This window comes from Pezoporus occidentalis, unplaced genomic scaffold, assembly GCF_034315485.1.
Source record: "Pezoporus occidentalis ecotype Australia unplaced genomic scaffold, CSIRO_AGI_Poc_V1 ctg145, whole genome shotgun sequence".
Taxonomy (NCBI): domain Eukaryota; kingdom Metazoa; phylum Chordata; class Aves; order Psittaciformes; family Psittacidae; genus Pezoporus; species Pezoporus occidentalis.
The window spans coordinates 87,295-112,011 of NW_026913263.1; the positions used below are offsets into that span (position 1 = coordinate 87,295).

A 24,717-nucleotide genomic window follows, 5' to 3' on the forward strand; every position below is an offset into this window, starting at 1 on the left:
TTAGAGAAGTGAAATATACATTCCACTAGTCAGTAGGTGGTGTGAGGGCCTTCCAAAACTCCAGAACCCTTCCAATTTTATTTATACTCCATAACAATACTCAAAGAGCACAATACCTCATCTTCTGCAACAGCTCCAACATTTTTCACTGAAGTAACTCTTTGGTTCAATTCAGCCACTGAGTAAGACACAGGAGTACGTAGTCCCCTTAGGCTTCTCTCCCAAATCCTTCCTGCTTTAAATAACTCACCGACATCTGCATTCACTGGTGAACTGATTTTGGTGCTCAAAGCTGCTTATCACCTATAGTTAGCTGTAATGAGATGACTGCCTCCCCACACATGCTTAAGCTGCTTAGACATTACTGTCAAAGGACACAGAACAACCAACCAGCCCTACCTTCTCGTGCCTTTTTAGGATTTCTAAACTCACTTTTTTAAATGCTTGACAATAACGGGACACCAGCAATGGACAGTGCCAATCAAAACTAAAGATTACATGATATTTTGCATAAACCCACTGTGTCAGTTTAAAAAAAAAAATGGGGAAAATGAAGCTCAAAATAGAACTACATGAAGGGGTGGATGCCACAGCAGAATAATCGAGTCATACAATAGCTCACCTTTAGATCACAGTTGAATCAGCTGTGACAAAGATACAGGAGCATCCCCACAAAGAAGGCACTGCAAAGCTCCTATCCCGGGAATGTACTTGTGGAGCTTGGCACCTTTGGTCATTACCTGTTGCACTTCAAACCAACCACTAGTCACACAGGTCAAGGACCTCCTACCAGAAAAGTGAACTGTGTGACACAACCACTGTTTAAATGCAGTGTCTCAAGGAAACAAGGTTATTCAAGTCTGCTGGCAAACAAATGCTTACACCACAGGTACAAATACCTAGTCATATCTTTGCTGATAAAGAACAGGGAGAAAACGGATATGCCAGACTTTCTTCCATATTTAGAAAGCACAAAGTAACCCCTTTCAGCCTGGAAGACTGTGAAGCCAGTCTATCAACTTTCAGCAAGCTAACCTCAGAATGGAAAGGAAAAAATAAAACACAGACAATGACAGAGTTCCAAAACCACTGTAAGACAATTCAGCTGCAATTCAGCCACCTAAATGGCCAAAATTGCTAGAGCATAAAAGTTAGGTACCAAATCTTGGTAGTTTTTATTCAAAAAAACTGACATCAATTTGGTGAATGAACAGGACTGAGCTTTTTACTCTGTTCTAGTGGACTTACTTAGGCATTCCTGTAGCATCCTCCAAAGATAAGAGTGTATCCCCACAAACAATACATAGATATACTTACTTAGAGGGTAAAATTACGAAGTGAGAGGCAAAAAGGAAGCAACTTATTTTTCTTTGCATGATATTTAAGGTAGTTGCAAATGTATTCTGGGCAAAACAGAGAAAAGTTAGAGGTGTCACCCAAGCTCTCTCTGTTGAGCAGTCACTGGAATATGGAGCCAACCTCTCACAATCAAGAAGGAGTAGGATGCCAGAAGTAAGTCAGCCTGCAAGATGTTGTATGGAAATGAGTTAGCAAGTGCTAAATCAGCTTTTATTTAAATCTTTACTTGCTCATCAGTTCAGAACTTTTGAGAGCACACATTCCCTCAAGTCTGGGACCAGAAATCACAGCAAGCGCCTTTCAGGATGCAGCTACTCTCACTGATTCCTCTGGGGTCCCAGATGCTCTTTATCAAAGGTAGCACTGGGGCTGAGGAAATCACTGCCCCCAGCTGCCTCCTCCATCCCTCAGCTGAAGACTACCAGCCAGCAGCTGGAGCAAAACAGGATCCATGCCTGTTCTTCACCTGGTCTGGCTCACAAGACACTGATGGGTATTAAGGAAAAAGGGCTGAAGCCTACTACCTTAATCTGTGGCATCTGAGCAGGCACTGCTGTAGGCCCTAACACAAGGGAGGTAGCATTTGGCAAAGAAACAGGACAGCTGGTGGAGAAGATAACCTTTCCAACTACAAAAGCTAAATCAGAGACAGCTTATCTGTCAGAGCTTTCAAACGTGTAGGAACATCCTACCAGCAGAGACACATAAGATCTCATGACCTTTTTCACTGCTTTTATCAGATTGGGTTGACACAGATCTTCTACTAATATAATTATGGCAGCTACGCCCATGTTATTTTTTAACAGAAACAATCACATCACTGTTGACTTCCATGGATAGCATTATATAGATGGGGAGGTACCCTATCATATCAAAACTTATTCCTTTACTACCTGAGAAGGGGATAAAATCATTTATCGTGAATTAAACTGACCCCATACTGACAGGGAGCTCTGCAAAATAAAAGAAAGCTTAAAGAAGTTTGTCTTTTATACACAGTTAATGCCATTCAAAATGCACAAAGACAAGCTTACAGAAATAAATTAAGGCAAATTACTTGCATCTTAATACTATCTGCAGAGTAGTTTGCACCTATGTGGACTACATAGGGAAGCACAGGCACCTCACATGCCAATTAAGAGAACTGCATCTATTAGAACGTACATCTACCCGAACAGCACACTGGGAAAGCCAAAAATAACAGCTGCTGCCACATCAGAACAGCACAAGTACTGCATACAGGCGATGCCTGCAAAACAGAAACTAAGCAGCCATGCATAAACACTTCCTCTTCCTCCCCCACCACCCCTACGACAGCAGCAACAAACCTGATATTAAACTCTCGCCAGCATCCTGCTCTGCATTCCTGTCACATCAGGAATAGAAAAGAGGAAGACTGCTAACTGCTCCTCCATGTATCTGAAGGGGTCCTTCAGTTTACAGGAAGCAATACAAATACTTGACATGATTCTTGCAGAGGTTTCTGTCACATTTTCTTCTTTACTTTCACTCCTTTTTTCTAGCTCACCCATTTCAGAGCTCACTAGGGACCCCTTGGATTTACTAGGCTTGGTTTTCATACATTCTTTCTCAAAGACAGAAATCACAAATAAAAGCAGTTGCTCCTAGGCAAGTAGCATCATACGAACAAGCAAGTGCAGAGCCACAGCTCTACTGAGCTGCCACACACAAACTCCACAAGTCAAGTTCAAACCTAAATCCTGCCCAGCACCAAGACTGACAGTGTGCCACTGTCAAAAGCAAGGGTAAACAAATCAGGCTGCAGTCATAGAATCATTGAATCAACCAAGTTGGAAAAGACCTTTAAGATCATCCAGTCCAAACAGTAAGTTCTGAGACTATAAATCCCAGCATCAACGCTCAACTGTGATGCACATGTCTCAACATGTTGCGAACTAATTGCCGATGGGCAGACTGAGGGAACGTGATGGCAGCATGTAAACTGTCCATTACTTGGGCATTGCAAACAAGGCCTCCATCAGATTTTCTATGGCTTCAGCATCTGCATTTCAACCACAGATGGAAGAAATACTCCTTCTCTAGAGCACAGGCTGTGGGTATTCAACTTCAAACTGGCCATCTACATTTCTGATTCCAATGGAGACCATAAAACAGTGCCACCCCCTCCCCCAGTGTGCCAGTCAGCACCCACCAGATCCACAACCACCTTCAGAGAAATCAACTAAAACCTGATATAACGACAAGTGATAAGACCTTTTAACAAACATTTGGTGATCCACTGAACCAAAGAGACTGTGTCCTGTAAGCAGATGGTCAACAAACAGCTCCAAGCTTGTACAGGCCTCATCATCTTGCACTAGTCAAGCTGAAGGAGGTCACATTTTCAGTCTGATAATTTTACGCAAAATGAATAAGCTCTATATGTGAGGGAGGACAGAAGAGAAGAAATAAACGAGGCAGCTCAAATGGGATGGGAACAGCCTGCAACTGCATGATTAAGAAGAAATCATAGTGCTTGCTGAGATGGTTAATCAGCCGATTAAGGACACAGGTACTGCTTCAACCTGGGCATTTTTGACCTCTGAGTGCCTGCTGTTCTAACCTTGACTTCTCACTCTGTGCAACGCAATAAAGAACAGCTTGCAGGTCAGTCACTTACACAACGGGCCATGAGAAGGGATCCTAAAGCACATCTAATTTCACTTTCCAGAATATTTTTGTAAGGACGTTCCCAGTACTGTCATCTTGATGATGAAGCACACAGTGATGCTATTCACAAAAGCTACCAACTAAGTCTACACAAACAGAACTACTGCCTGTAGAAATATTGCATTAAGAATGAACAGAAACCCAAGCCCACACCATTCAGTGCTTCAGTAGCAAAAGCCAAACTTGGAATTCAGTTTTGGAAACTCTGAACACCAAGTTAAGCTAGGTGAAACTGACAGGAGAAAAAGCAGGACAGAGCAGAAACATAGCAAGACACGCTGAAATGAGAACGGCAGCACACACTAAAGCGTATTACTGATTCAGAGCTTTACGATGGAGGGACATGGAGCCTGGTACTAATTTAAATTCAGAGTAGCTGAAAACTGAACAGGAGTCACTACCACCTCTCCTAATCCACGTCCTACTTGGAAACCCCAGGGAAGGTTGGTTTCAGGCCAGGTCTGCAAACCCATGAGCACATTCACCTCCAGGAACTGCCAGGCACCTTCCAGTAACCACTGGGGCATCCAGCATTACCAGAGCCCGCCTGCACCTGCTCCTCTGTAGCGGTGGCAGCACACTGGGACACAGGAAGGGCCCCCAACCCCATCAACTTCCTCACCATGTTGGCTTCATGTTAGCACCGTGGTTTGCCGAGTTCCTTCCTGTACGCAGCTTCTGTGGAAGGGAAGGACACAAAGGGAGGGGAGGCTAGAGCTGCCTGCCAGGCAAGGCCAAGGCAGGGGCAGAGCAGCCCTGCCCACGGGGCTGTCCTTGCTAAGCCCAGCTCCTAGAACTCTCCCCACGCGGGGGTCGAACCTCCTGCCCCAGCTGTACTACATAAGAGACTTGCACACCCGAGTGTCCCCCCGCACACATCACAAACACGAAGACCGCGCCTAGATCCCCGCTCCCATGGGCCCGTCCCTGGCTCCACCCCGGCACAGCCCTCGGTCCCTCCACCTCACCCCGATCATTCACAGGGCCGCGCCTGTGCCCCCCTCTCCCCGCAGGGCCAAGCCGGACTCCCCCTGCCTCAATGAGACCGCACCGGGCCCTCCCGTCTCCCCTCAAGGGGCCGCGCCCGACTTTCCCCTCACGGCAACGCGCCAGGTTCTCGCTCCCTCCCCGCGCGGCTGCATGCCCAGCTCAGTCCTCTGCCGCCCGCCCTTCAGCCTGCCCCAGGCCACCACCCGCCGTGGCTCACCGGGCCGGCTCTGCCTGCCCAGCCCGGGGCTGGCGACACCGAGCCCACAACACCGCCGCCGCCGCCCGCTCCCCACCGTTCGAATCAACAACAAGATGGCGGCGCCCGAGGAGGCGGGGCCCCGGCGCTGGCCGTCATAGCAACCGCCCCGCCCAAAGCCGGCCCCCGCCTCTTCAACCAATCCTGAATGGAGCCCCTCCCAAAGGGGGAGCTCCGGGCATCCTGATAGGTTGAGCTTGCGGTCATTCAAGAGCAGAGCCTCCCCGTCCCTTTCCGTGAGCGGACGGCCTCCTGATGGCCTCGCACGTTAGGCACACGTGACTTCCCCCAGGGCCCCGCCTCCCCTAGGGCTGCTCCGTCCTATTGGCTAGCCGCGGCGGGGGGGGCGCGATCCGCCAATGGGCGCCGGCGGCCCTGCGAGGCGCGGCCTGCTGGGGGCGCTCTGCCCGGGCCGGGTCTCGGGCTATGGCCGTGCCTTCCCCCGGGCCTCGGGCAGCGCTGCAGAGCCGCTCGGTGCGGAGCGTCCTGCGGAGTTCAGCCGGACTAAACCCCGCTTCCCCCTCTGCGGCCTGTCCCAAGACAGCTCCTCCGCTGGGCTGCGCCCGGAGCTTGCTCACCGCTCCGGCGCATTAAAGGGCTTAACTCCCGAACGGTCACGGTTCCTTTGGGCTCAGGATGCGGGAGCCTCGGGCAGTCTCACACGCTGACCCCTCCTCGCTATGAAGTTTCACGGCTGGCTACTGCTCCCTCTCCCTCCCTCCCGTCACCCCCTCCCCAGTTTAGTCTCTCTCCACTTTCCCGCCAGCGCTTCATTTCCCGGGAGCTGCCGCGGAGGCACCCCGCGGCGCGCTCCTTTGAAATTCAAAGAGCGGGTTTCCCACCTTCCCGCGCTGCCCGACCCCAGAGCGTTCAAAGCGCGGTTCGCCGGGCCCTGCTAACTGCTTCAGCGTGTCACGCCTACCTGCCTGTGCACTAATTCACTTTTCCTCCCAGTTAAGAAAGCCAGCGGCTCCACCTCCGACCAGCTGCTCCTGGGAGCGCTGGAACAAGGGAGAGCTTGAAGGAGATACGGGACACGGGGCAAAAGTTTCTCAAAATCAGCCGGGATTCCATTTTCTTGCCCCAGATCACGTCTCTGTGGAGGTCTGCCCCAGCTGGATCACATCCAGAGCCTACAGAGGCGCTGCCGTGACCGGAGCAGACCCTGCCAAAGCCCTTGACACGTGTATCTCAGTGCAAACCCCAGCCTGAGGGCGGTGCTGCCCTAGCTGCTATCCTCGTCCTGACTGCAGACGGCAAGACAGCCGCCGGCGGAACTGCACTGCCCCAGCACTCCCGACGGCAATCACAGCAGCGAGTGCAGTCTCTACCACTGTTTATTAGGCCTGCACTGGCTCTGGGGCTGCACAGATCCACAGAGGAGGGATCCCGTCCTTCTCCCGGGCCCCAAAGCCACACCAGTGCTATGGCTGCCATGGCCCTCGGGGAACTGTGTATCACAGGGAGCCCCTCACCAAGTCAATCCTCTCAGATCCAGCGCCGTGCCCCAGTCTTGCTGTTGAAGAGATAGTCCCTGCCAGTGCCTGAGTTGGGAGGCAGCACTCAGCAGTTGCCCCATGAGTGCTGCCCACACATCACTGCTCATCCCCCAGACCCCTCTGCCCTGAGAGATGCAGCCCAAGAATGCCAGGGCCATGGGACAGGGCACTCACGAGGGTCCTGGGCACGGCCATCAAACTGCTCCTGTGGAGTAGAGATGGGAGAGAATGTTGAGGGGCCCCAGGGCTCCCTCCTGCACCCCCAGAGTGGCACGTGCCCTTACCACCATGGCACACACTTACCATGCTGCTGGCATGGGAGCTGCCCTGCTCCCCCTCATCCCCCTTCTGCTCCACCACATCCCAGGGGCTGCAGAGGGTAGAGGAAGGCAAGAGCATGCTGTTGGTGATGGGCCCCTGGCCTTGACCCTGACGGGTGCTGCTGGAAGCAGGTTGCCAGCCAGGCTTTGCACTGCCAGCTGTGCCCCATCAGCCCATCATCCACCTACCTGATGGTCCCCTTACCCAGCCCATGTGTCCCCTGGGCACTGAAGGGGACTGCGGCAGGGGCTGTGCTCCCGAAAGCACCACCACCTTCAAGTGGTGCTAAAAAGCAGCAAGCGTGTCCACCACCACATCTGCTTGTTTCCCCATGTGCTGGCATGCGCCGATCTTGTGCTCGGGGGATGCTGTGCTGGGGGAGCTGCAGCCCTGAGCCCAAGTGTTCTCTCCTGCATGGCCACTACACCTCCAGTGGCACCCAGCACTAGAGCCCCAAACTGACTAATGAACACGGACCCAGCCATGCATCATCCTGAGGCAGTTTTGCCATGGAGGAGGCTGTTATCCTCCTCCTCTCTGTGCAGGCGCCTGACGCTTGCTGGGCTGGCTCCAGTCCTCCTTGGGCTCTCCCCTCCATCTCCCGTCACTCCTCATTCATCCTCCCAGGGGTTGCAGAGTGCACACCTCTTCCCGGGAGTTTTCCATGTCAAACTGGGGCTCCCCTGGTGAGCTTCAGTGGGCCCAGCTTGGTGGTGGGACCCAGCACTGTGTCATCCCACCCTGCCCACTGCAGTTTGTGCCCCAGTCTAGCCACCACCACCATGGCTGTCCCATGGCCAAGGTGTATTCACAGCTCTCATCAGTGCTGCACCCTTGCTCTGGGCAGAGATGTCTCCCCAGCACAGCAACCCATGGACCATAGCCAAATGCAGTGCACGTTAAACACCCGCTATGTGCTGTGTCTGCTCAGCTGCCTGTGGGGATGCTCTGGGAGCCTGTGCCAACATGAATGGCTGCCTCTCCCTGGTACAACTGCCCTGGCCATGCAGCACCTACCTCTTGCCCAGCCGCAGCTTGCCAGGGACTCGATTGCTGTGGGAGGAGCAGAAGGCAGCTGTGAGCCCCTGGTCTTGCTCTCTGTGCTGTGCCATGCCATACCATGGGACTGGGACTCACCTGCACAGCAGGCTCCGGGCCATGCAGCCCAGGGCAGCCAGCAGCAGGGCACCAGAGACAGTCAGAACAGCCACGAACCAGGCTGGTGGGTGCCACACTGCCTCCACCCGTGTCACAACCAGAAGTTCCTTCAGCGGTGTCTGTGGATGTGGTGGGGTGAGGGGACTCACGAGGGCCAGGGGGCCTCAGGAGCCTGGGAGCACCGCCTGCATTGGGCTCTGCTCACCGTGCGCTGAGTCGTGGTGCTGGGTGGCACCGGTGTGCTCCGGGGGGTGATGTGCACCACCAGTGCCACCACAGTGCTGTGGCGGGAGGTGCCGGAGCCGCCACCCCACACCTCCACCAGCAGCACAAAGGTGCGGGGCTCAGGTAGGTTATTGGGGAGGTACAGGACGGTGTTCCCCTCCAGCTGAAAGCGCCCATCCTCGTTGCCTGGACAAGAGTGTCTGCTCAGTGCCACACTGCAGTAAGGGGCTGGGTTGTGCTGTGGCTTGGCCGCCCCTCACCTCCAGCAATGTTGTATGTCAGCGTGGTACCACCACGGCTTCCCTGGCATGCTAGGCGGGTGACAGGCTGGCGGCTACCTGACCTGGCTATGACCCACAGCTCCTGCACCTCGGGGATGCACACCGGCGCCTGGTCCAGCACAGCCTGCTGGGAGCAGGGGAGGTGGAATGGCACCACAGGGCTGGCTCCCACCACAGCTCACCAGAAGGGCTTTCACTCGCACCTGCACATGTACAGTCACAGCGCACAGGCAGCTCCGCTGCTTTGCCGGGTCCAGGTCATTGCGGGTGTCTGTCAGCCGCACCGTCAGCCGGTAGCTCTTGCGCTGCCGGGAGTCGAGGGGTCCCACCACACGGATCTCACCTGCAGGGCAGCAGGAGCTGCTGGGTGCCATGGGGTGCAGTAGGCTTTGGGGGAAGGGGACGGGTGCTCACCAGTGTGTACATCGATGGAGAACGGCTGCTCAGGACCAGGGCCCCCCTCCAGGCTGTACTCAAGGCTGTCTGGTGGGTAGTCACGGTCAGTGCCAGCGATGAGTCCCACAGCACTGCCGAAAGCTGCTGTCTCTGGCACGGTGAAGGTGGTACCATTGGGGCACACCGGTGTGAATTCATTGACGGGTGTCAAGGTCACGAGCATGGGCACACGGGCTGTGTGGCACACGGTGTCTCAGTCCCACTGGCACCATCCCACAGTCCACACTGGGCTGGGTGGGCTCTGCCCTGGGCGAGATCCTCCCTGGGCAGGCTCAGGGACATGGGAACAGTGGCATCCCCCTGGGCAGCAGGGAGGAATGCTTCCTCTGTGATCTGTGGGGTTTAGGGCCAGAAGAAGCTCTTCCCTCCTTCCCCATGACCCTTCCATGGATACAGGCACTCACTGCTCCGTGGGGGCTGTCCTCCTGCTGTCACCACGATGGTGGCTGTGAACTGAAAGCCCACAGTGGCCACAGCCTTCGAGTCATAGTCCAGGGTGGTGCTGACCTGCCGAGCCAGGGCAAGGGGTGTCAGGCAGAGCTCAGGTGCCCTGCAAAGCTGGGGTATGCCACAAAGATGAAGGGAGCAAGGGGGGAAATCATAGAATGATTTCTGTTGGAAAGGACCTTAAAGCTCATCCAGTTCCAACCCCTTGCCATGGGCAGGGACACCTTCTGCTAGAGCAGGTTGCTCCAAGCTCTGTCCAGCCTGGCCTTGAACACTGCCAGGGATAGGGCAGCCACAGCTTTGCTGTGAAACCAGGCCTTGGGGAGCAGGGACCCCAGGACACCCTGGCCTGGGACCTGGTGCGGCAGCACATCCTGTCAGAGGGTCCCCACTGTCCCACTGGGCTCCCCAAGTCTGGGCTTGCTGGGCACTGGGTGCTGTCCATGGCCCTGCTCACCTGCAGCTGTGGCCCCTCCATGCGGAAGTGGGATCGGGAAACAGGGGGCCCCTCGAGGGCATAACGCAGGCACCCCTCAGCACCTTCACAGCCAGTGCACCTCAGTGTCACCAGGGTGCTGCCAGGGAGCTCTGTCTCAGGCACCTGGGACCTGCAGTGCGGCAGCCAGCAGCTCAGCTCTGGCCCCATGTTGTGGGTATGGCAGAGCATCCCCTTTGCCCACTCTCATCCCAAACCGTACACGAAGATGGCTGGGACACAGCTCAGCTCCTGCTGGTCCGTGCCCTGCACGGTAATGTTGAGTATGGTGGTAGCATGGTCATCAGGGTGCAGTGCATTGTAAGCCTGAACCAGGAGTTGTTCCTGGGCCACCTCCAGCTGGCGGGTGCTGTGGATCTTGCCTGTCACTGCGGGACAAAAAATGGCTTTGCACCAGGCATGGGGATGGGGAAAGGGTGGCCCTGGGGACTGCCACCACTCCACTCACTCTCATCGATGGTGAAGAACGTGGGTGCCGTGGGTGCAAGGATGGCATAGCGGACATTGTCACCGCTGGCACGGACCTGTGTGACCACCTCCAAGGGCCCAATGACACCTGGCACCGTCACAGCCTGCTGCGGCTCACTGGAGGCAAGGTGGGCAGCATGGCATGGCCTGATGCCACCAGCACCCACCACCTGGCCCAGCCCTACTCACAGGAAAGAGACACAAGGACGGCACGATGGCAGAACCTCCACCCTCACAGCTCCACTGCAGTTGTGCCCTTTGCTGTCCATCACCTCGATCTCCAGCCTGAATGTCTGTGGGGTAGTGCCAGGGTGGCCGTGGGACGGCACCAAGTGGCACCAGGGATGGAGATTGAGACAGGGATAGGAATGGGGATAAGGACAGTAATGAGGACAGGAACAGGGACAGAAATGGGAAAAGGGAAGGGGACAGACACAAGAATGGGGGCTTGGAGTGAGAACATGGGTGGGAACAGGGATGGAGATGAGGATAAGCTGGAGACTTGAATGGGGACAGAAACAGGGAGGTGGAGAAGGACTGGGACAGGACTCAAAATGCAGAAGGGGCAAGAGCCAGAGAACAGGTTGGAGCACTCCTGGGATCAGAGGGAGACAGGAGCCCAATAGAAGGAGCAGGGTGCAGAGAGCTGAGAGCTACAGAAAGTGCCAGCTAGGGGCTAAGCCTTTGTGGGCTGGGAGGTGGCTGTGACAGCCTGGAGATGCTGGTGCCCACCTGGGTGCCCTTGCTGGGGTCAAAGCCACCGGCAGGTGCCAGCACCAGGCCCTGGTCGGTGAGCACGAGTGGTGTGTTGTGGTTTCGGAGTCTGAACTGCAAAGAGATGGGTGGTGGGAGCCCCTGTCCCCCTCCTCCATGCCTGGGGTTTCGGTATCCCCAGGGCTGCTCCCGCCTGTGGAAGGTTGTGGCCCCCAGGGCAGACCCCACTCACCGTCAGCCCGCCGAGTGGCTGTGGCATCACAGCATACAGGGGTGTCCGAGGCGCCACATCTGCCAGCACCCGCACCACATCTCCCGCTGCAGCACAGCATGGCCGTGGAAGCACAGCACTGGCCAGCACCAGTGGCCCCCGCCACCCCGTACCCCCCGGCTCCTACCTGTGCTGGTGAATGGGGCATTACAATGCAGCACCTGCCCCCCTTTCACCCACACAAAGAGCTGCTTTTCCACCTCGTCCTCACCAGGACAAGTGGCCCGCAGGGTCAGGGTGTACATGTTCATCCAGTGGGCATTGAGCTTCGCACCAGCACGCAGCGTCACCTGCTGTGGACACACAGTGTTCAGCAGGGTGCCCAGGGGCATCTGTCCCACTCCCCGCCCCTCAGCAGCACCTCTACCTGAAATGTGGTGTTTGCCATGGGGTCAGTGCTGCTGGTAATGAGGCTGAAGGGGTGGCTGGGCTCAGTGCCATGCAGGGTTACGTTGGGGCTGTCACTTGTGTTGCTACAGGACACGGTCACCTCAGCCACACTAGTGCCCGGCACTGCATCCTCACTCAGGGTCACCATGCAAGGCAGGTCAAGCAAGGCTGGTAGGAGACCACAGAGGCCATCCTTACACCAACAGCTCGCCCAGCCGTGCTTAGGGAGCTCTGCACTTGCACCCAGGCACCCATGATGGCATGGGTCTCCTGGGCAGCACCCAAAGCACCCCACTCTTACCTGCTGCTCTGACGAAAGTCCCTGCAAAAAGGAGATTGTCACCCCAGCCTGCCTGGTGTGTCCCAGGGCACCCCAAAGATGCCTCAGAGGTGCATGGATATGCCCCAGTGATGTCCCCAGGATACCCCAGTAATGCCCTGGTGATGACCCAAGGATGCCCCCACCCCACCTGAACCTGGCCACGGAGCTGCCGGCTCCTCTGCTCACCCTGGAGTTAGCCCCCATAGGGACAACCGAGGGGAGCCTGTCTCCTATCCCTCCCCTTTTGGTCCCACACCCAGAGTTTGGCAAAGGGTGCCCCTGACGCTGTGAACCTAAAGTGCCTACCTGGGGCACAGAGGCTGAGGAGGAGGAAGGTGAGGCGTCCGTGCATGCCCATGGCTTGCTGGCTGTTTAGGACAAGCTGCAGCCCGTTGCCAGGGGTGCTGGGCACCACCCGGCCCAGCGTCACCGCGGCCACCCGCGAACAGCAGCCCGGCCCCGGGGCAGGGACAGGGCACAGCCCCGGTGCCCCGAGCTTCCCCACTGCCTTTCGCCATCCCCGGCCGGTGCTGGGTAGGAGGGCAGCGATGCTCCGTGGGGTTTCGCTGCTGTATCACGCTGCCTCGCCATTCAGCGCGCTCGGGACCCGAGAAAATTAGCTGGGAGGTAATTTTTGGCCGTGTTCTCCTTCATTTGCAAACCAGAGCCGCTTCTCCCGGAATTCCTATTAAGCGCTATTAGTTCCAAATTAATAGGCTCTGGCGGAGCGCGGCCCCTGCGGCCGGGGTCACCTTTCCCTCCTCCGGTACTCAAATCCATTTCGGTAGCCCGGGAGCCACGGGAGCCTCAGCCGGGCCCCTGTAACGGGGCTGCCCTCCTTCCCGCCGAGGCTCCCGGGACCCCTGGCGCTGGGGTGCTGCTCGACTGGTGCCCCCACTCCTGCCTCGCCCGGCGGTGCCCGGGTGGTGCTGGCGCGGGGCCCCGGGGCGGCGGGGAGGGGCGGGGCCCCGGGGCGGCGGTGCCGGTGCCGGTACGGGCCGGGCTCACGTTACGGCAGCCTCATTGGCTGCGGCGGGGCGGGGCAGTACCGCCCAGGCAGCGCCGGGAGGCGGCGGGGACGGGCGCGCTCCGCTGCTGCTGCTCCTCCGCCGGCACCGGAGGGACCGGGAGAGGGAGCGGGACCGGGCCGGGCCGGGCCGGGCATGCACAGCGCCCGCCAGGAGACCTGCCCGGGACAGCTCGGCGCCGAGCGGGTGAGTGCTGCCGCGGGCGCCGGGAGGGGACGGGGCAGCCCCGCCGGGGCATCTCCGTGATGTCAGGGTGTAGCCGGTGACATCAGTGCAGTGACATCATGGCGAGGCCCAGGCGGCGGCGCGGGGGACGGGGGTGACCGCGGGGTCGCGGGTGGCCGTGGGACGCGGTGTCCAGCCGTCAGGGTGCTAGCGGCACGGTCCCCCCTGCGCGGCCACTGCCGCCCAGCTGGGCTGCCCTGCGGGACAGGCGGTGACAGGGTGGCCCAGCCGGCTCCCCTGGGCCTGCCGCACGCCTGCCCGGCTCCCCATCGGCCGGTGCGACGGCGTCCCCGGCCAGCGCCGGGACAGGGCAGCCCGAAGAGGTGGCACGTCGCCAGTGGGGCTGGCTGGGAGGGTTCCAGTCAGCGGGGAGGGGGACAGGAACTGAGACAGGGACGGGGACAGGGACAGCCCGGCCAGCAGCTCCGTTGGTGTCGGCCAAGGGAGACGGGTTTACTGCTACCGGGGAGCGATCCCTCCTGCTTGCTCGGCTTCCCGTGGCTCCAGAGCAGAAAGGAAAGCGGACGTAACACACTGCTTTGGGGTTCAGACAATAGGAATTCAAGAGAGAGGAGCGGCCCAGCTGCAGGAGCCAGCCGCCCCTTCCAGCCCCCGTCAGGCCATACTCCGCTGGGCCCCGGCTCTCCGGCCCCCCACGCTCCCTGCCGCTGTTGAGGGTCCCTGGCCCTGGGCGCAGGCCTGGCTGCACCCTGACGTCAGCCGGGTGTCCCCGGCTAGAGGGCACAGGGTGGGAGGGGTGGCCCTGCCAACGCGTGGGGGGAGCGCCGCACCCCAGCATCCATGGGTGCCCCGAAGCTGCAGCCTGCCCTGTGCCACAGAGCAGGGTCTTGCACATGGGGTGTCCCCGCTGCCGCCCCACCGCGGGTGGGGGGGGGTTGAGGGGCCAGCTGGGGGGCAGTGGGGCGCCCGGCTCCTACGTGCCGTGGCCCTGTGTCATTTCCCGCAGGCACGGCCGGGGCTGGGTGCCTGCTTGCTCACCTGACATGCTGCTGCACGCCGCCTGGCTCCACGCAGGAGCAGCAGGAAAGCGGGGCCCGGGGCTGCAGGCAAGCTGGAGCCTGCATCCTGCTCCCCGCTGCGCGCCCGGCTCTGCCAGCAAAGCCCACCTGATTCGGGGCTGGGGGCACAGGGGGCACAGGATGGGGGTCATAGTGCTGGCCCGGAGGGAGTGGGGACAAACGCACTGACCTGCCCTTTTCCCACCAGGGGTGCCAGCGGGAGGCCGGGGCAGCACCACGGGCGCACATGCACAGCACACGGCCAGCACCACATCACGTCGTTGGGCCCCCCCGTGCCCCATGCCCCCCGCGCCCCGGCTCGGCGGCGGACTCAGCCTGCAGCCTGGAGGCAGGGGGTGAGGAGGAGGCGGGGGGGGGCCCGGCCACCCGCTCCCCCCCAGCCAGCGAGCGCAGCCTGGAGTTCGACTCGGGGTATTCGGAGGCGTCGGGAGGCACGTGGCGTGAGGAAGAGGCTCCGGTGCGGAGGCGGCACCCGCTGCCCTGCCAGCGCGCACACCGGCTCTCGGCTGGCCCCGCCGCCCCCCCGCCCGCCCCCGCCCGCCGCATCCGCCCCAAATCCACCTCGGACGCCTGCCTCGAGCACTGGCGGGCACTGGAGCCAACCGACACACAGGACTGGACCGTGGCGCTGCTGTCACAGAGCCGGAATCGACAGCCCTTAGTGCTGGGTGACAACTGCTTTGCTGACCTGGTAGAGAACTGGATGGACCTGCCCGAGGTGGGCACTGAACCTCGGCGCCGAGCCAGTGCTGAGCCCTCCCGCCGGCTGGCCAAGCCTCCTGCCTTCCTGCTCAGCCTCTCAGGCAACGTGCGCCGTAAGCTGGCCAACATGGCCCGGCCTCGTGGAGCCGAGGGTGCCCGGTCAGGGGGCCGTGATGCCACCAAGCGTTTCTCCTGCCCGCTGGGGCTGGGTGGGCAGCCCAAGGGTGCCTGCTTCCACCAGTCCCACAGCAACATTGCCCAGCTGGCCACGGACTTCCACCGCTTCACTGCCCTCATGAACAGCCGCAGCCGCCAGCCCATCATCTGCAACGACGTTATTGGCTACATTTAGCCCTGCCCGTGCCCTCCTCTGCTGTAAATAAACCCTGGTTTTGTACGGTATGGGCGCAGCGATGTTTATCGAGCGGGGCTGCCTGCACACCACCTCAAGGGCCAATGCATCCTGAGGCTTTTATTGCAGGGGGTCGGGGATGCCAGCCCTCCCTCAGGGTAGGAAGCACATGAGAGGGGGACGGGTAGCTTCAGTCTCAGCATCCTCTTCCTCGCACACATACTCCAGCTTCAGCACCCGCTGCTGTGGCTCCCCGGCATTTTCCAGGGTTGCTGATAACCTGTAGCAGGGAAAGGGGGTATTGGGGTTCTCTTTTGCCCCCCCTTAGGCTGGCTTGGTGCCCCAGGGGAGCCCTAGGACCCTCTGGGGCACCTCGCCTGGCCAGGCTGGGGGGATGTAGGGGCCGGCAGTGAGGGGCCGGGCAGGGGTCCCGCCATGGGAAGTGCTGCCGGCAGGATGTTTATCCAGCAGCTGGCTGGGAGCTGCACTGCAGCTGGAGCAGCTCAGGATGGAGGAAGATGTGTCTGGCAGCACCCCCAGGGCAGGACTGAGCCTAGAGCTATGCACCTACCTCTGTTTCTGCATCAGGGCTCGTATTCCTTCATTCTCCCCGCTGTCATAGAGTACAGTGAAACCATGCAGGAGCATGGTCACGGTCCAGCCATGTGTCCTCTGCAAGAGGTGGGTGTCAGGATCCTGCCAGGGTGATCCAGTGGGGTGCTGGGTCCCACGCAGGGCTCACCTGCATCCAGTCTAGTATGTTCTGGACTGTCATCTCCTCCCCGTCTGCACTGACTGCCTGTATCTCCAGCCGGTCCCAGCAGCTCCACTCCCGCCCACAGTACTGCAAATGGGAGTGCAGGGTAGCAGCCAGCACTGGCACCCCACATCCTGGCTCCCCAGCCCCATAAAGCAGAGACTGATGGGGCATGAGGGCTGGGGTACAGCAGGAGACCAGTCTGAGGCAGGGGGACAGGGACACATGGTAGTCCAGAGGCAATGGGGGACACAACTGTCTTCCCAGCCCTGCTGAGATCCAGGGGTATGGAGGGGCACAGTCCTCCTCCTACCATTGTTGGGCCTGGGGGGCAACAGGAGCATGGCTATCATCCCCCCTGCCCAGCACCACCAGGGTCTAGGGACCCCAACATCACTGCAAGGGCCAGGGTTGGTGTGGGGCTGTCCCTGTCCCCAACCGCAGGCCAGGAAAAATGCACAAAGGGCCATTGAAGCGTTCCCCAGCCCCACACAATCGCCTCTTCTCACGCCTTCTTCCCCCCTCCCTCCCCTGCAGAGCCCAGCTCCTGCCCAAGGGGGTCAGCGAGGCATCAGCCCTGGGGCCAAGTGCCGGATGCAGCCCCATGTGTCTGGCACAGCTGCGCTGCCATCTGCCCTAGCTGCGGGCAGCACCAGATCCGGCCTGGCCCTGGCCACAGCCCCTCTCGAGATGGGGTGCTCACACCTGGCTGCTTCCCTCCTGCCTCCTGCTGCCTTCTCACCTTCTGCCTTCTGCTGCCTTCTCACCTTCTGCTGCCTGCACTTATCCCACCAGGGTGGAAAGAGTTTAACCCCATCCTCACCAGGGCAGCGACTGCCCAGCACAGAGGAGACACCACTGTCCGTCCCGGCACCCCAGAAAGTGCATCCATCTCAGGTGGGCTCCCCAGGCCGTGCAGGACCGCAGGTCATGTCACACAGGCCTAGGAGACATGTGCTCCCACCATGGCTAAGCAGACGGACACAAACCATCCTGCCGAGGGTCACAGAGGTGCCGGGTGCTCTCCAGGGACTTGAGGGCATGGGCAGCACCAGCAGCATCCTCCACCCGGGGATGGTGCCAACGCCGGGGCATGGCAGCCACGCTGCAGCAGGCTGGGCAGCTGGTGGAGTGTGAGGGGGCTGTGGGGCAGCCTGAAGCAGTGCTAGAGCTGGCGTAAGGCAGTGGATGTGCCTCCCTCCCCCTCTTCCTGCCCCCGGCCCTGGGCCTCCCGGGCCAATCTGGTTCCAATCGGCGCTTCCTGCCATGCCGGAAGGGCTGCCTCGCACGCCATAAACCCCCAGACAAAGGGGCCTCTATTGCCCAGACGGTCCCAATCTGGCCCTGCCCCGGCCCCCACTCTCCCCCTGGCAGAGCGGCTGCGGCCTGGCCCCCCGCCATCAGGACCCCCGGCCCCGCTCCCCCCGGACAGCCCTTCCCGGCCCGGTGCCAGCTGCGCTCTGGCTGCTGCAGCTGGTTTCCATAAGCCAGATGTGTACAGCTGCTGTGGCCCCCTGGCTGTGGGGCTCATCATGGGGCCCACTGCGGGGCAGTGGGGCTGCCTCAGCCCCATGGACACCCCAGAGTGTCCCAGTTGGGCCCAAAGCCGGGGCAAGTGGGACAGTGGCAGCCACTTTGTTCTGGGGGGCAGACACAGGCAGGAGCTGGTTCCTCACTGCCTGGCAATGCGCCCAGGCTGTTGCAGTACCTGAATCCATTTCTGGAGCCCCATGGCCAGGGCTGTCCCTCTTGCATGGCCTTGCTCCTAGGTCCCCTTGACATGGCCCCACATCAGCTGCCACTGAGAACTGGGGCACCCCAAGACCCCTGGGTGCCCCCCCCCCGACCCCGTCCTGCCCTGGGGAAGAAAGACCTACCCAGTAGACAGAAGATGGCGGGGGCTGGAAGCGGAGCAGCAGGCAGTCAGACAGGGAGAAGTTGCTGTTGCGGTAGCAACTGAGGTCCTGGCACCCCCACACCAGCTTGTAGACCTCCAGGCACGCCAGCCCAGCCACGGCCGCTGTGGTGGTGATGATGGCAGGCACGATCCGCCCTGTGATCTGCTTGCTCTGAGGACAGGAGGGGTGTTACTGGCTGCCCTGCACAGGATGGGGACCCCTGCACAGGCAGGGATCCCCATGGGTTACCCATCTTACCATCAGCCAGCTGGCGGCAGGGATGCTGTAGCTCTCTGCACGCAGGTTCGATGCTGCTGTGATAAAGTCTATGTGGATGTCATTGTCCTGTGGGGAAGAGTATGGGGAGATTAGCATCCCCTGGGGACACCAACCCCCAGGCTGAGCAGGGCTGCCTGCACAGCCCTGGGTACCTTCTCAAAGTGGATGGGCTCCATCAGGGGCACTTGTGCTTCTTCACCCCCTATCAGCTCCTGTCACTGCTGCCCCAGGTCCCGGGTGAGCTCTTCCAGTCTCTTGTCATCTGGGGGCACAGGGACCCCAGGGGTGGTACCCTGGCACTGTGGGGGCTTGGCAGGATGCCCCCTCTCAGTCTGAGTGCTGGGGCAGGGATGAGCAGCACTGCAGCCCCACTACCACCAGGCTGGACCTGGGAGCCTGGGGACATGTCCTGGGGGACCCAGGGAGCCTCACCTGCCAGCACCTCCTCCTGCTCCTCTGTGAAGTGGATCTGGAATCCCTCCTGCGGCACGAAGGGTGGCAGGACCACACTGCGGAGGACAGTCTGGGCGGATGCACGGTCGCTGCATGGTGGTATCTTGTGTGACTGGGCAAAGAGGTGGGCAGCAGACATGATGTACTCCAGGTGGGTGTCCTGTGGGGCAGAGTGGGGGCCACGGAGTGCCTTGTTGGGGTGGTTCACAAGCCCACACAGCCAAAGACTGCCTGCACTGCCACTGTTGCGCAGAGCAGCCTGGCTTTGCCCTGAGGTAGACATGGAGGTGCCTCTCCTCCTCCAGACACAGAGCACACATGGGCTGTTCCCAGAAATGCCTCCACTGACCAGGAGACAAGGACAGACCCAGCCCAGGGCCTGGCAGCCCCAGGTGGGCTGTGGCAGGGGGAGCACAGCCACAGTCAGGCATGCACTGTACCCCCCGCACAGGTTCAACTGTGTCCCTGCCCGCGCTGTCCCCAGCAGGGACCCCACAGCTCCCCTTTGCACTCACATTGTCAGGGTTGAATATCAGTGGATGGGGACAGGTCCTGTCCCATGCCCAGAAGGGGACACCCGGCCTGACTTCCTGGCACAGAGAGGGCAGTCAGGCCCTGGGATGCTGCAGCAGGGTGGGCAGCGCAGGGCAGGTGATGCTGGGGGTGCCAGCCCCATGGGCACTGTGCTCACATGCTCCGGGGGGAAGGTGTGCAGCAGCTGGGCAACGGCATCATGGCAGCAGCTCTGCCAGTGCCGGCGGGCCCAGCGAACGCAGTCCTGCCAGTCCCGTGGCCGCTCCTGAAGGCTCCTCCACACTTGTTCCAGGACCTCCACGGCCTTCCCTGTTGGCAGCTGCTCTGGGAAAGCCGGATCTCTGCAAAACCAGGCACCACTGCCGCTGGCCTGGGAGCAATCCCACAGGGCACCCAGGTGGGGCACGGTGGTCTGTCCCCTTCTCCCCATCCTCTGGCAGCCCCTCCCCTGGCACCACTCCCCCAGGCCCACTCACTCCATGAAGTGATTGACATGCTCCGCAGGCAGCTGGAAAAGCCCCTCAAACTCATCACGGGCCCACTGTGGAGGGGGAGCAGGTGTTGAGTACTGGGACTCCACAATCACGTCACCCCCATCCGAAGCCCAGGGGGAGGGAGAGGCCATGCTGGGGCTGGGGCCAGCGGTAAAGCTTGCGCTGCCAGCAGGAAGCAGCTGGGGCCATATCCTGCGCGTGGCCCACTGCTGGGAAATGGGAAAGGAAGACAAAGGTCCCGGTGCTTCTCACTGGGTGCTGGTGCTGGTGTGGCACAGCCTACCTGCAGTGTGTGCTGGATGGTGTGAGGGAAGTACCGGAGGGTGCAGACAGGGAAGGTGTCATCCTCAGGGGCAGCAGCCGGCCCCAGCAGCTTGGTCAGGTGGGGCACCATGGCCAGTACGTTCCCCCGTGGTCCCTCCGTACCCGAGTCCAGCAGTGGCGTGAGGTAGCGGAAGCAGCAGCTCTCCAAGTAGGCACCTGCAGGGAGCCAGGGGTGCTGGGGAGCTGGAGGGCATGTCCAGGGGCCTTTTACCCTTCTCAGCACTCACGTGCCTCCAGTGTGTCCAGGGCACTGGCAACACCATCCAGGTGCCGGAAGAAATCATCCCTGTAGAGCATCTCGGTGGCAGGTCCCACCTGATTCTGATGAGCTGTCACTCTGATATCGGGGTTCATGCGCCGCACAGCCGCTGCAGCCACCACTGACTTTGGCTTCTGCCCAGGCAGAGAGAGAGAAGGTGGGCAGCTCTCCCCACCCCACAGCCCAGTGGGGCCAGCAGGACAGGCAGGGTGCCCTCTGGGGGGAGCTCGGCCACCGCATCGAGGTGCCTCACCAATACATCTGCTGAACGGTAGAGGAGCTGCCGATGGAGGTTGGAGAGGGCGACGGTGTCCATGTCAGTGACAGTGATGTGCCCCTCTGGCCCGGCCGCCAGCCCCATCATGGCAAAGTTTTTGAGCAGCTCGCAGCCGATAGCACCAGCTCCCACCTGCCGGGGCAGAGCCACTGCAGCTCCCCAGGTGCTGCTGCCTGCTCTGCAGCCTCTCCTGGTGCCCACCCCAGCTCACCACCAAGTACTTCTGGCGGCCCAGCAGCTCTTGGAATGCGGCCCCGAAGACGGCAATCTGCCCATCATAGCGAGAGCCCCTCTATTGGGACGGAGGAGCTGCGTGAGCACAGGAGGCCGCAACACCCTGGTACCCAAGTCACCCTCTGTGTGTGCTCTCACCGGGACACAGTCCTCCTCTGTCAGCTGTGTGACCCCCTCCAGCGCCAGGCACTCAAGGGCATCGAAGTACAACCACTGGTCTAGGGGCAGGAACTTCCCAGTGATGGCCTGGGGCAAACGGGGCCCTATTGGTCCAGCTCCATGGCCAACAGGGTCCCCGGTCCCCATAAACCAGCCCAGCCTTGCTGCTCAGCCCAGTGTCCCCAGACAGGCAGCAAGTGCCCTCTCGTGGTCACCAAACACTGCAGAGCACGACCAGTGGGACCGCAGGGCCCGGAAAACCCCATCCCGCTCACCTTCAGGGCCTCCTGGGCTGCCACGGCCCCGACAACAGCAGCCACAGGGCACAGATCCCCTGCACTGACGCTTGCAAAGGCTCGCACGACGTCCTCGTCCAGGGGACCAGGCTGCACCGCCAGGCTCCACGCCAGCTCCAGCACCCGCTTGGCATCCACCTGCGGGCAGAGGGGTGATGGCAGTCCCAGGCAGGGTGGTGGGAGTCGGCAGGGTGGGCAGGGGCAGGACAGGGACTCACTGGTGCCCTGGGCCGGGGCAGGCGACCCTGCTCCTTACAGAAAGCGTGCAGGGCCTGGAAGGCAGCATGGAGGCTGCGGCTGCGCGGCAGCTCCTCAGGATTTGCCACTTGGATCTTCGGCTCTGCCAGTGCCTGGGACAGGGGCTTCTGACGACACAGCACCAGGGCTGAGGTGAGCACGTCAGCCAGGCTGGGGCATGGCAGGATGTGGCAGCACCATGGGACCAAGGGGGCACTTACATAGGAGCACACCTGGGGCAGCCGCACCTGCGAAACCAGGCCCCTGCAGCGGTAGCGCGAGAAGGACCTGGTGTCACCAATCTTCAGCCTGAAGGCATCTGGCGACGAGAAGGGCATGAATGTCATGGCCACCACCAAGAACCCAGCAAGTTTACCAAACCTGGGCCAGAGCAGCCAGGATTCCCTGGTGGCTCACCCATCACTTGCACGGGGACAGGCTCCAGGCCGTTCAGCTCCGTCATCCCCTCCACACCAGAAAATGTCACCAGGTCACCATCACTGAAGAGGTGGCCACAGCTGCCCTCCATCCCCGTGCATGTCACTATGCCCGGGTTGCCCGGAGGAGGGGAAGGGATGTGAGGTTGGGGTCCCGGAGGAAGCAGCAGTGTTCTGGGGGAGCCTGCAACAGCTGTTCTCCTACCTTGGAGATGTGCTTCACGGCAGCACATACCGGCTCCCCTTCTGCTGGGTCATTAATGATGAAGTGCTCCCCAAAGTCGCAGAACAGCTGCCTGGACAGGACAGATGGGGTTTTGCCAGAGGAGCCACCTCACCAAGCTGCCTGAGCACTGCCAGGTCCTGCCTGGACAGAGCAGTCATGCCAGTGGGATGGGGAGATGGGCTGCAGAGCAGGGCTGGGGACTCTGGGGTCAAGTTGACCCAGAGCCAGTGGCAGGACCCTGTATAGAGACCTCTTACCCCACCAGCCCCTTAGCGTCAGCCACGATGAAGCAGATGCCTTGGGCATGGCAGAAGTTCCCAATGCGGATCTGCTCTTCCAGCGGGGACTCGGTCAGCACCACCACGTGTGCCTGTGCTGTGAATGGGCTCTGCTGGAAGGAGGTGAGGAAGGCCTCTGACAGCTCCCCGGTGTAAGCCACCACTGCCACGCAGGGGTTCAGCTCGGCCAGGGCCCGCCGGGATGCCTCAGCTCAGTTCTGCCCTATGTCGCTCTCCCGCAGGAGGAACTGTGGGGTGGGCATATGGCGGGTTCGGGGTGCTGCTCACCACAGCAGAATGCCCCACAGGACCCTGCCAACGCTGGTGGGGGCCCTGTGATGAGGACCACACCTGTGATACGGGACACCTCATGGGCCCTACCCATGACAATGAGGGGGCTCCATGGGCCATAGCCATGACAGGGACCTCCCATCCCACATTCCTTACCAGGACCACGCGTATCTGGTACTGGAAGCCCCCTCACACCACACCCATGCAACAGGGATCCCCCAGCTGCACCTACATCCATTACTGTGAAATTCCCCCCACACCAGTACCTAGTATTGGGACCCTCACTGGTACCTGTACCCATCACCAGGGCCCCTGTCTGTACCCAGACCCATTATGGGGACCCCCATCCACACCTGTACCCATTACTGGGACCCTCGTCTGTACCCTACCCATTACAAGGACCCCTGCCCATGCCTATTACGAGGATCCCCACCCACACCTGCTCCCGATACCGGCACCCCCGTCCTCCCACCACCGAGACCCTCACCTGTACCAGTCCCTGTTACCGCCCCCCCCACCCGGCCCCGCCGTACCTGCTGGCCTCGGTCGGCTAGGGAAGCCTCTCCGCGGTCGTGCAACACGAAGCGCCCGGTCCCTGCCAGCACCAGCGCCGCTGCCACCTGCGCTCCTGTCCCGCGGAGCCCCGACACCAGCACCGCTGCCCCGGACAACCGGCGTGCGCCGCCGCCCAGCACGTACCTGCGGGGCACGGGCCGCCAGCGGGACACGAGGCGCGGGGACCCGCAGCCCCAGCCCCGAACCCGCTGCTCACAGCTGCCGCGAGTACAACCCCTCCTCGGCGCTGCCCGCCATGACGGCCCCGCCCGCCATACCGGCCCCGCCCGCGGTGCTTCCCGGCAGCCATGTCGGCGGGCTGGCAGGCGCCGTGGAGGGCGCTGGGTGCGCTGGGCCGGCAGCTGGCGGACGAGTGGGCAGAGCAGGACGTGCGGTCCGCGCTGTGCCAGTTGCTGCTGCTCTGGCTGGGGCTCAGCCTGCTAGGCGTGCTGCTGGCCTGGCGTGTCTACGGCGAGGCGGTGGCCGAGCTCTGCTACCGGACGGACCCCGCCGCCCGCCGCCCCCGCGGAACTGCCTCCAGCCCCGGGCCCGCGCGGCCCCACGCTCACTCCTTCTCCCCCGCAGGCCGGGCCGGACGCAACGGCGCTGCCGAGCGGCACTGCCTGCCCCGGTGAGTCCCGACCGACACCGGGCCCCGACCGCTTTCACCCCCGCGTCGCGGCCTCCCCGCCGCCCAGCCCGGCACCTCCGTGAGCCGCACCCCCCCCCAGCCCTGCATGCCCCCGAGTGTCCTCCGGGTAGTGCCACCGTACCCAGCGAACGCCCCCTCCCCGCGGCTGCATCCGCACACCAGTGCTCCCAGTAAATGCGGCCCCAGCCAGCCCTGCCCGCTGCCGGGGTGCTGCCCAGCCCTGCTCATGCTGCCCCTCTCTTGCAGGGACGGGCTGGCAACGGAGCCAGGGAAGACGCACCGGGAATGAGGACTGCCAAGACGGCTGGGCGCTGCCTGCACCATTAAAGCGCTGTGCTTCCCCTGCCACCCCTTGCTTTGGCACCTGCTGCCATCACCACAGAGGA

At 60.9% G+C, this 24,717-nt stretch overlaps 5 protein-coding genes across 10 annotated transcripts in view; 2 read left to right on the forward strand and 3 right to left on the reverse strand.

The window, feature by feature from the left end:
* Positions 1 to 5,395, reverse strand: part of IP6K1 (inositol hexakisphosphate kinase 1) — a 37,820-nt gene extending 32,425 nt beyond the window's left edge. For 2 of the 3 annotated variants that reach the window (XM_062610134.1, XM_062610132.1), the window contains exon 1: positions 1,424 to 1,521. The gene's annotated coding sequence lies outside the window, so the exon portion shown is untranslated. Of the gene's footprint in view, positions 1 to 1,423; positions 1,522 to 4,672; positions 4,729 to 5,257 lie in introns of those variants that run through there. The other variant, XM_062610133.1, reaches the window with a different exon arrangement.
* CDHR4 (cadherin related family member 4) lies at positions 1,465 to 13,283 on the reverse strand. 4 transcript variants are annotated; one of them, XR_009963119.1, is made up of 22 exons: positions 12,651 to 13,283; positions 12,324 to 12,344; positions 11,994 to 12,190; positions 11,760 to 11,922; positions 11,594 to 11,679; positions 11,380 to 11,475; positions 10,837 to 10,940; positions 10,628 to 10,764; positions 10,382 to 10,547; positions 10,141 to 10,291; positions 9,641 to 9,743; positions 9,195 to 9,410; positions 8,984 to 9,123; positions 8,760 to 8,904; positions 8,480 to 8,685; positions 8,254 to 8,393; positions 8,134 to 8,169; positions 7,099 to 7,165; positions 6,970 to 7,000; positions 6,139 to 6,313; positions 4,673 to 4,728; positions 1,465 to 1,522 (listed from the first exon to the last, which is right to left on the reverse strand). XR_009963119.1 is itself a non-coding variant. In XM_062610130.1 (20 exons), exons 1-20 carry the CDS (start codon positions 12,700 to 12,702, stop codon positions 6,785 to 6,787), a joined length of 2,313 nt encoding a protein of 770 aa, XP_062466114.1. In that variant the 5' UTR covers positions 12,703 to 13,283; the 3' UTR covers positions 6,615 to 6,784. The 4 variants fall into 4 exon arrangements, 3 of the variants coding, with proteins under 3 accessions (XP_062466114.1, XP_062466113.1, XP_062466112.1); XM_062610130.1 differs by lacking the exons at positions 1,465 to 1,522; positions 4,673 to 4,728; positions 6,139 to 6,313 and adding an exon at positions 6,615 to 6,840; XM_062610129.1 differs by lacking the exons at positions 1,465 to 1,522; positions 4,673 to 4,728; positions 6,139 to 6,313 and adding an exon at positions 6,615 to 6,840 and having other exon boundaries at positions 8,760 to 8,907.
* A 93-nt stretch (positions 13,284 to 13,376) lies between these two features.
* INKA1 (inka box actin regulator 1) lies at positions 13,377 to 15,741 on the forward strand. The gene is made up of 2 exons (XM_062610137.1): positions 13,377 to 13,558; positions 14,825 to 15,741. Exons 1-2 carry the CDS (start codon positions 13,508 to 13,510, stop codon positions 15,689 to 15,691), a joined length of 918 nt encoding a protein of 305 aa, XP_062466121.1. The 5' UTR covers positions 13,377 to 13,507; the 3' UTR covers positions 15,692 to 15,741.
* A 67-nt stretch (positions 15,742 to 15,808) lies between these two features.
* On the reverse strand, positions 15,809 to 23,962 carry UBA7 (ubiquitin like modifier activating enzyme 7). The gene is given in 23 exon segments (XM_062610141.1): positions 15,809 to 15,971; positions 16,263 to 16,363; positions 16,434 to 16,535; positions 18,326 to 18,517; positions 18,605 to 18,691; positions 18,778 to 18,887; positions 19,058 to 19,238; positions 19,594 to 19,668; positions 19,770 to 19,953; positions 20,089 to 20,312; positions 20,390 to 20,586; positions 20,658 to 20,823; positions 20,943 to 21,098; positions 21,178 to 21,258; positions 21,339 to 21,446; positions 21,635 to 21,793; positions 21,874 to 22,020; positions 22,114 to 22,211; positions 22,310 to 22,450; positions 22,534 to 22,625; positions 22,813 to 23,081; positions 23,658 to 23,823; positions 23,897 to 23,962. Coding segments are annotated over 23 exon segments (3,222 nt in total). The 5' UTR covers positions 23,956 to 23,962; the 3' UTR covers positions 15,809 to 15,844.
* A 4-nt stretch (positions 23,963 to 23,966) lies between these two features.
* On the forward strand, positions 23,967 to 24,679 carry TCTA (T cell leukemia translocation altered; the record flags this gene model as incomplete). The annotated part of the gene is made up of 2 exons (XM_062610311.1): positions 23,967 to 24,310; positions 24,578 to 24,679. Coding segments are annotated over 2 exons (387 nt in total), but the record flags the coding sequence as incomplete, so codon positions are not given.
* Between the last annotated feature and the right edge of the window lie 38 nt (positions 24,680 to 24,717).

Excerpts from the sequence above, each read along its gene's own strand:
- CDHR4 (XM_062610128.1), bottom strand. The coding sequence starts at position 12,702 with ATGGGCATGCACGGACGCCTCACCTTCCTCCTCCTCAGCCTCTGTGCC. Across the intron at positions 9,124-9,194 it reads CTCCATCGATGTACACACTG|GTGAGATCCGTGTGGTGGGA; the intron begins GTGAGCACCCGT and ends GCTGCCCTGCAG. Across the intron at positions 8,908-8,983 it reads CTGTGACTGTACATGTGCAG|CAGGCTGTGCTGGACCAGGC; the intron begins GTGCGAGTGAAA and ends CCCTGCTCCCAG.
- INKA1 (XM_062610137.1), top strand. The coding sequence starts at position 13,508 with ATGCACAGCGCCCGCCAGGAGACCTGCCCGGGACAGCTCGGCGCCGAG. Across the intron at positions 13,559-14,824 it reads GACAGCTCGGCGCCGAGCGG|GGGTGCCAGCGGGAGGCCGG; the intron begins GTGAGTGCTGCC and ends TTTTCCCACCAG.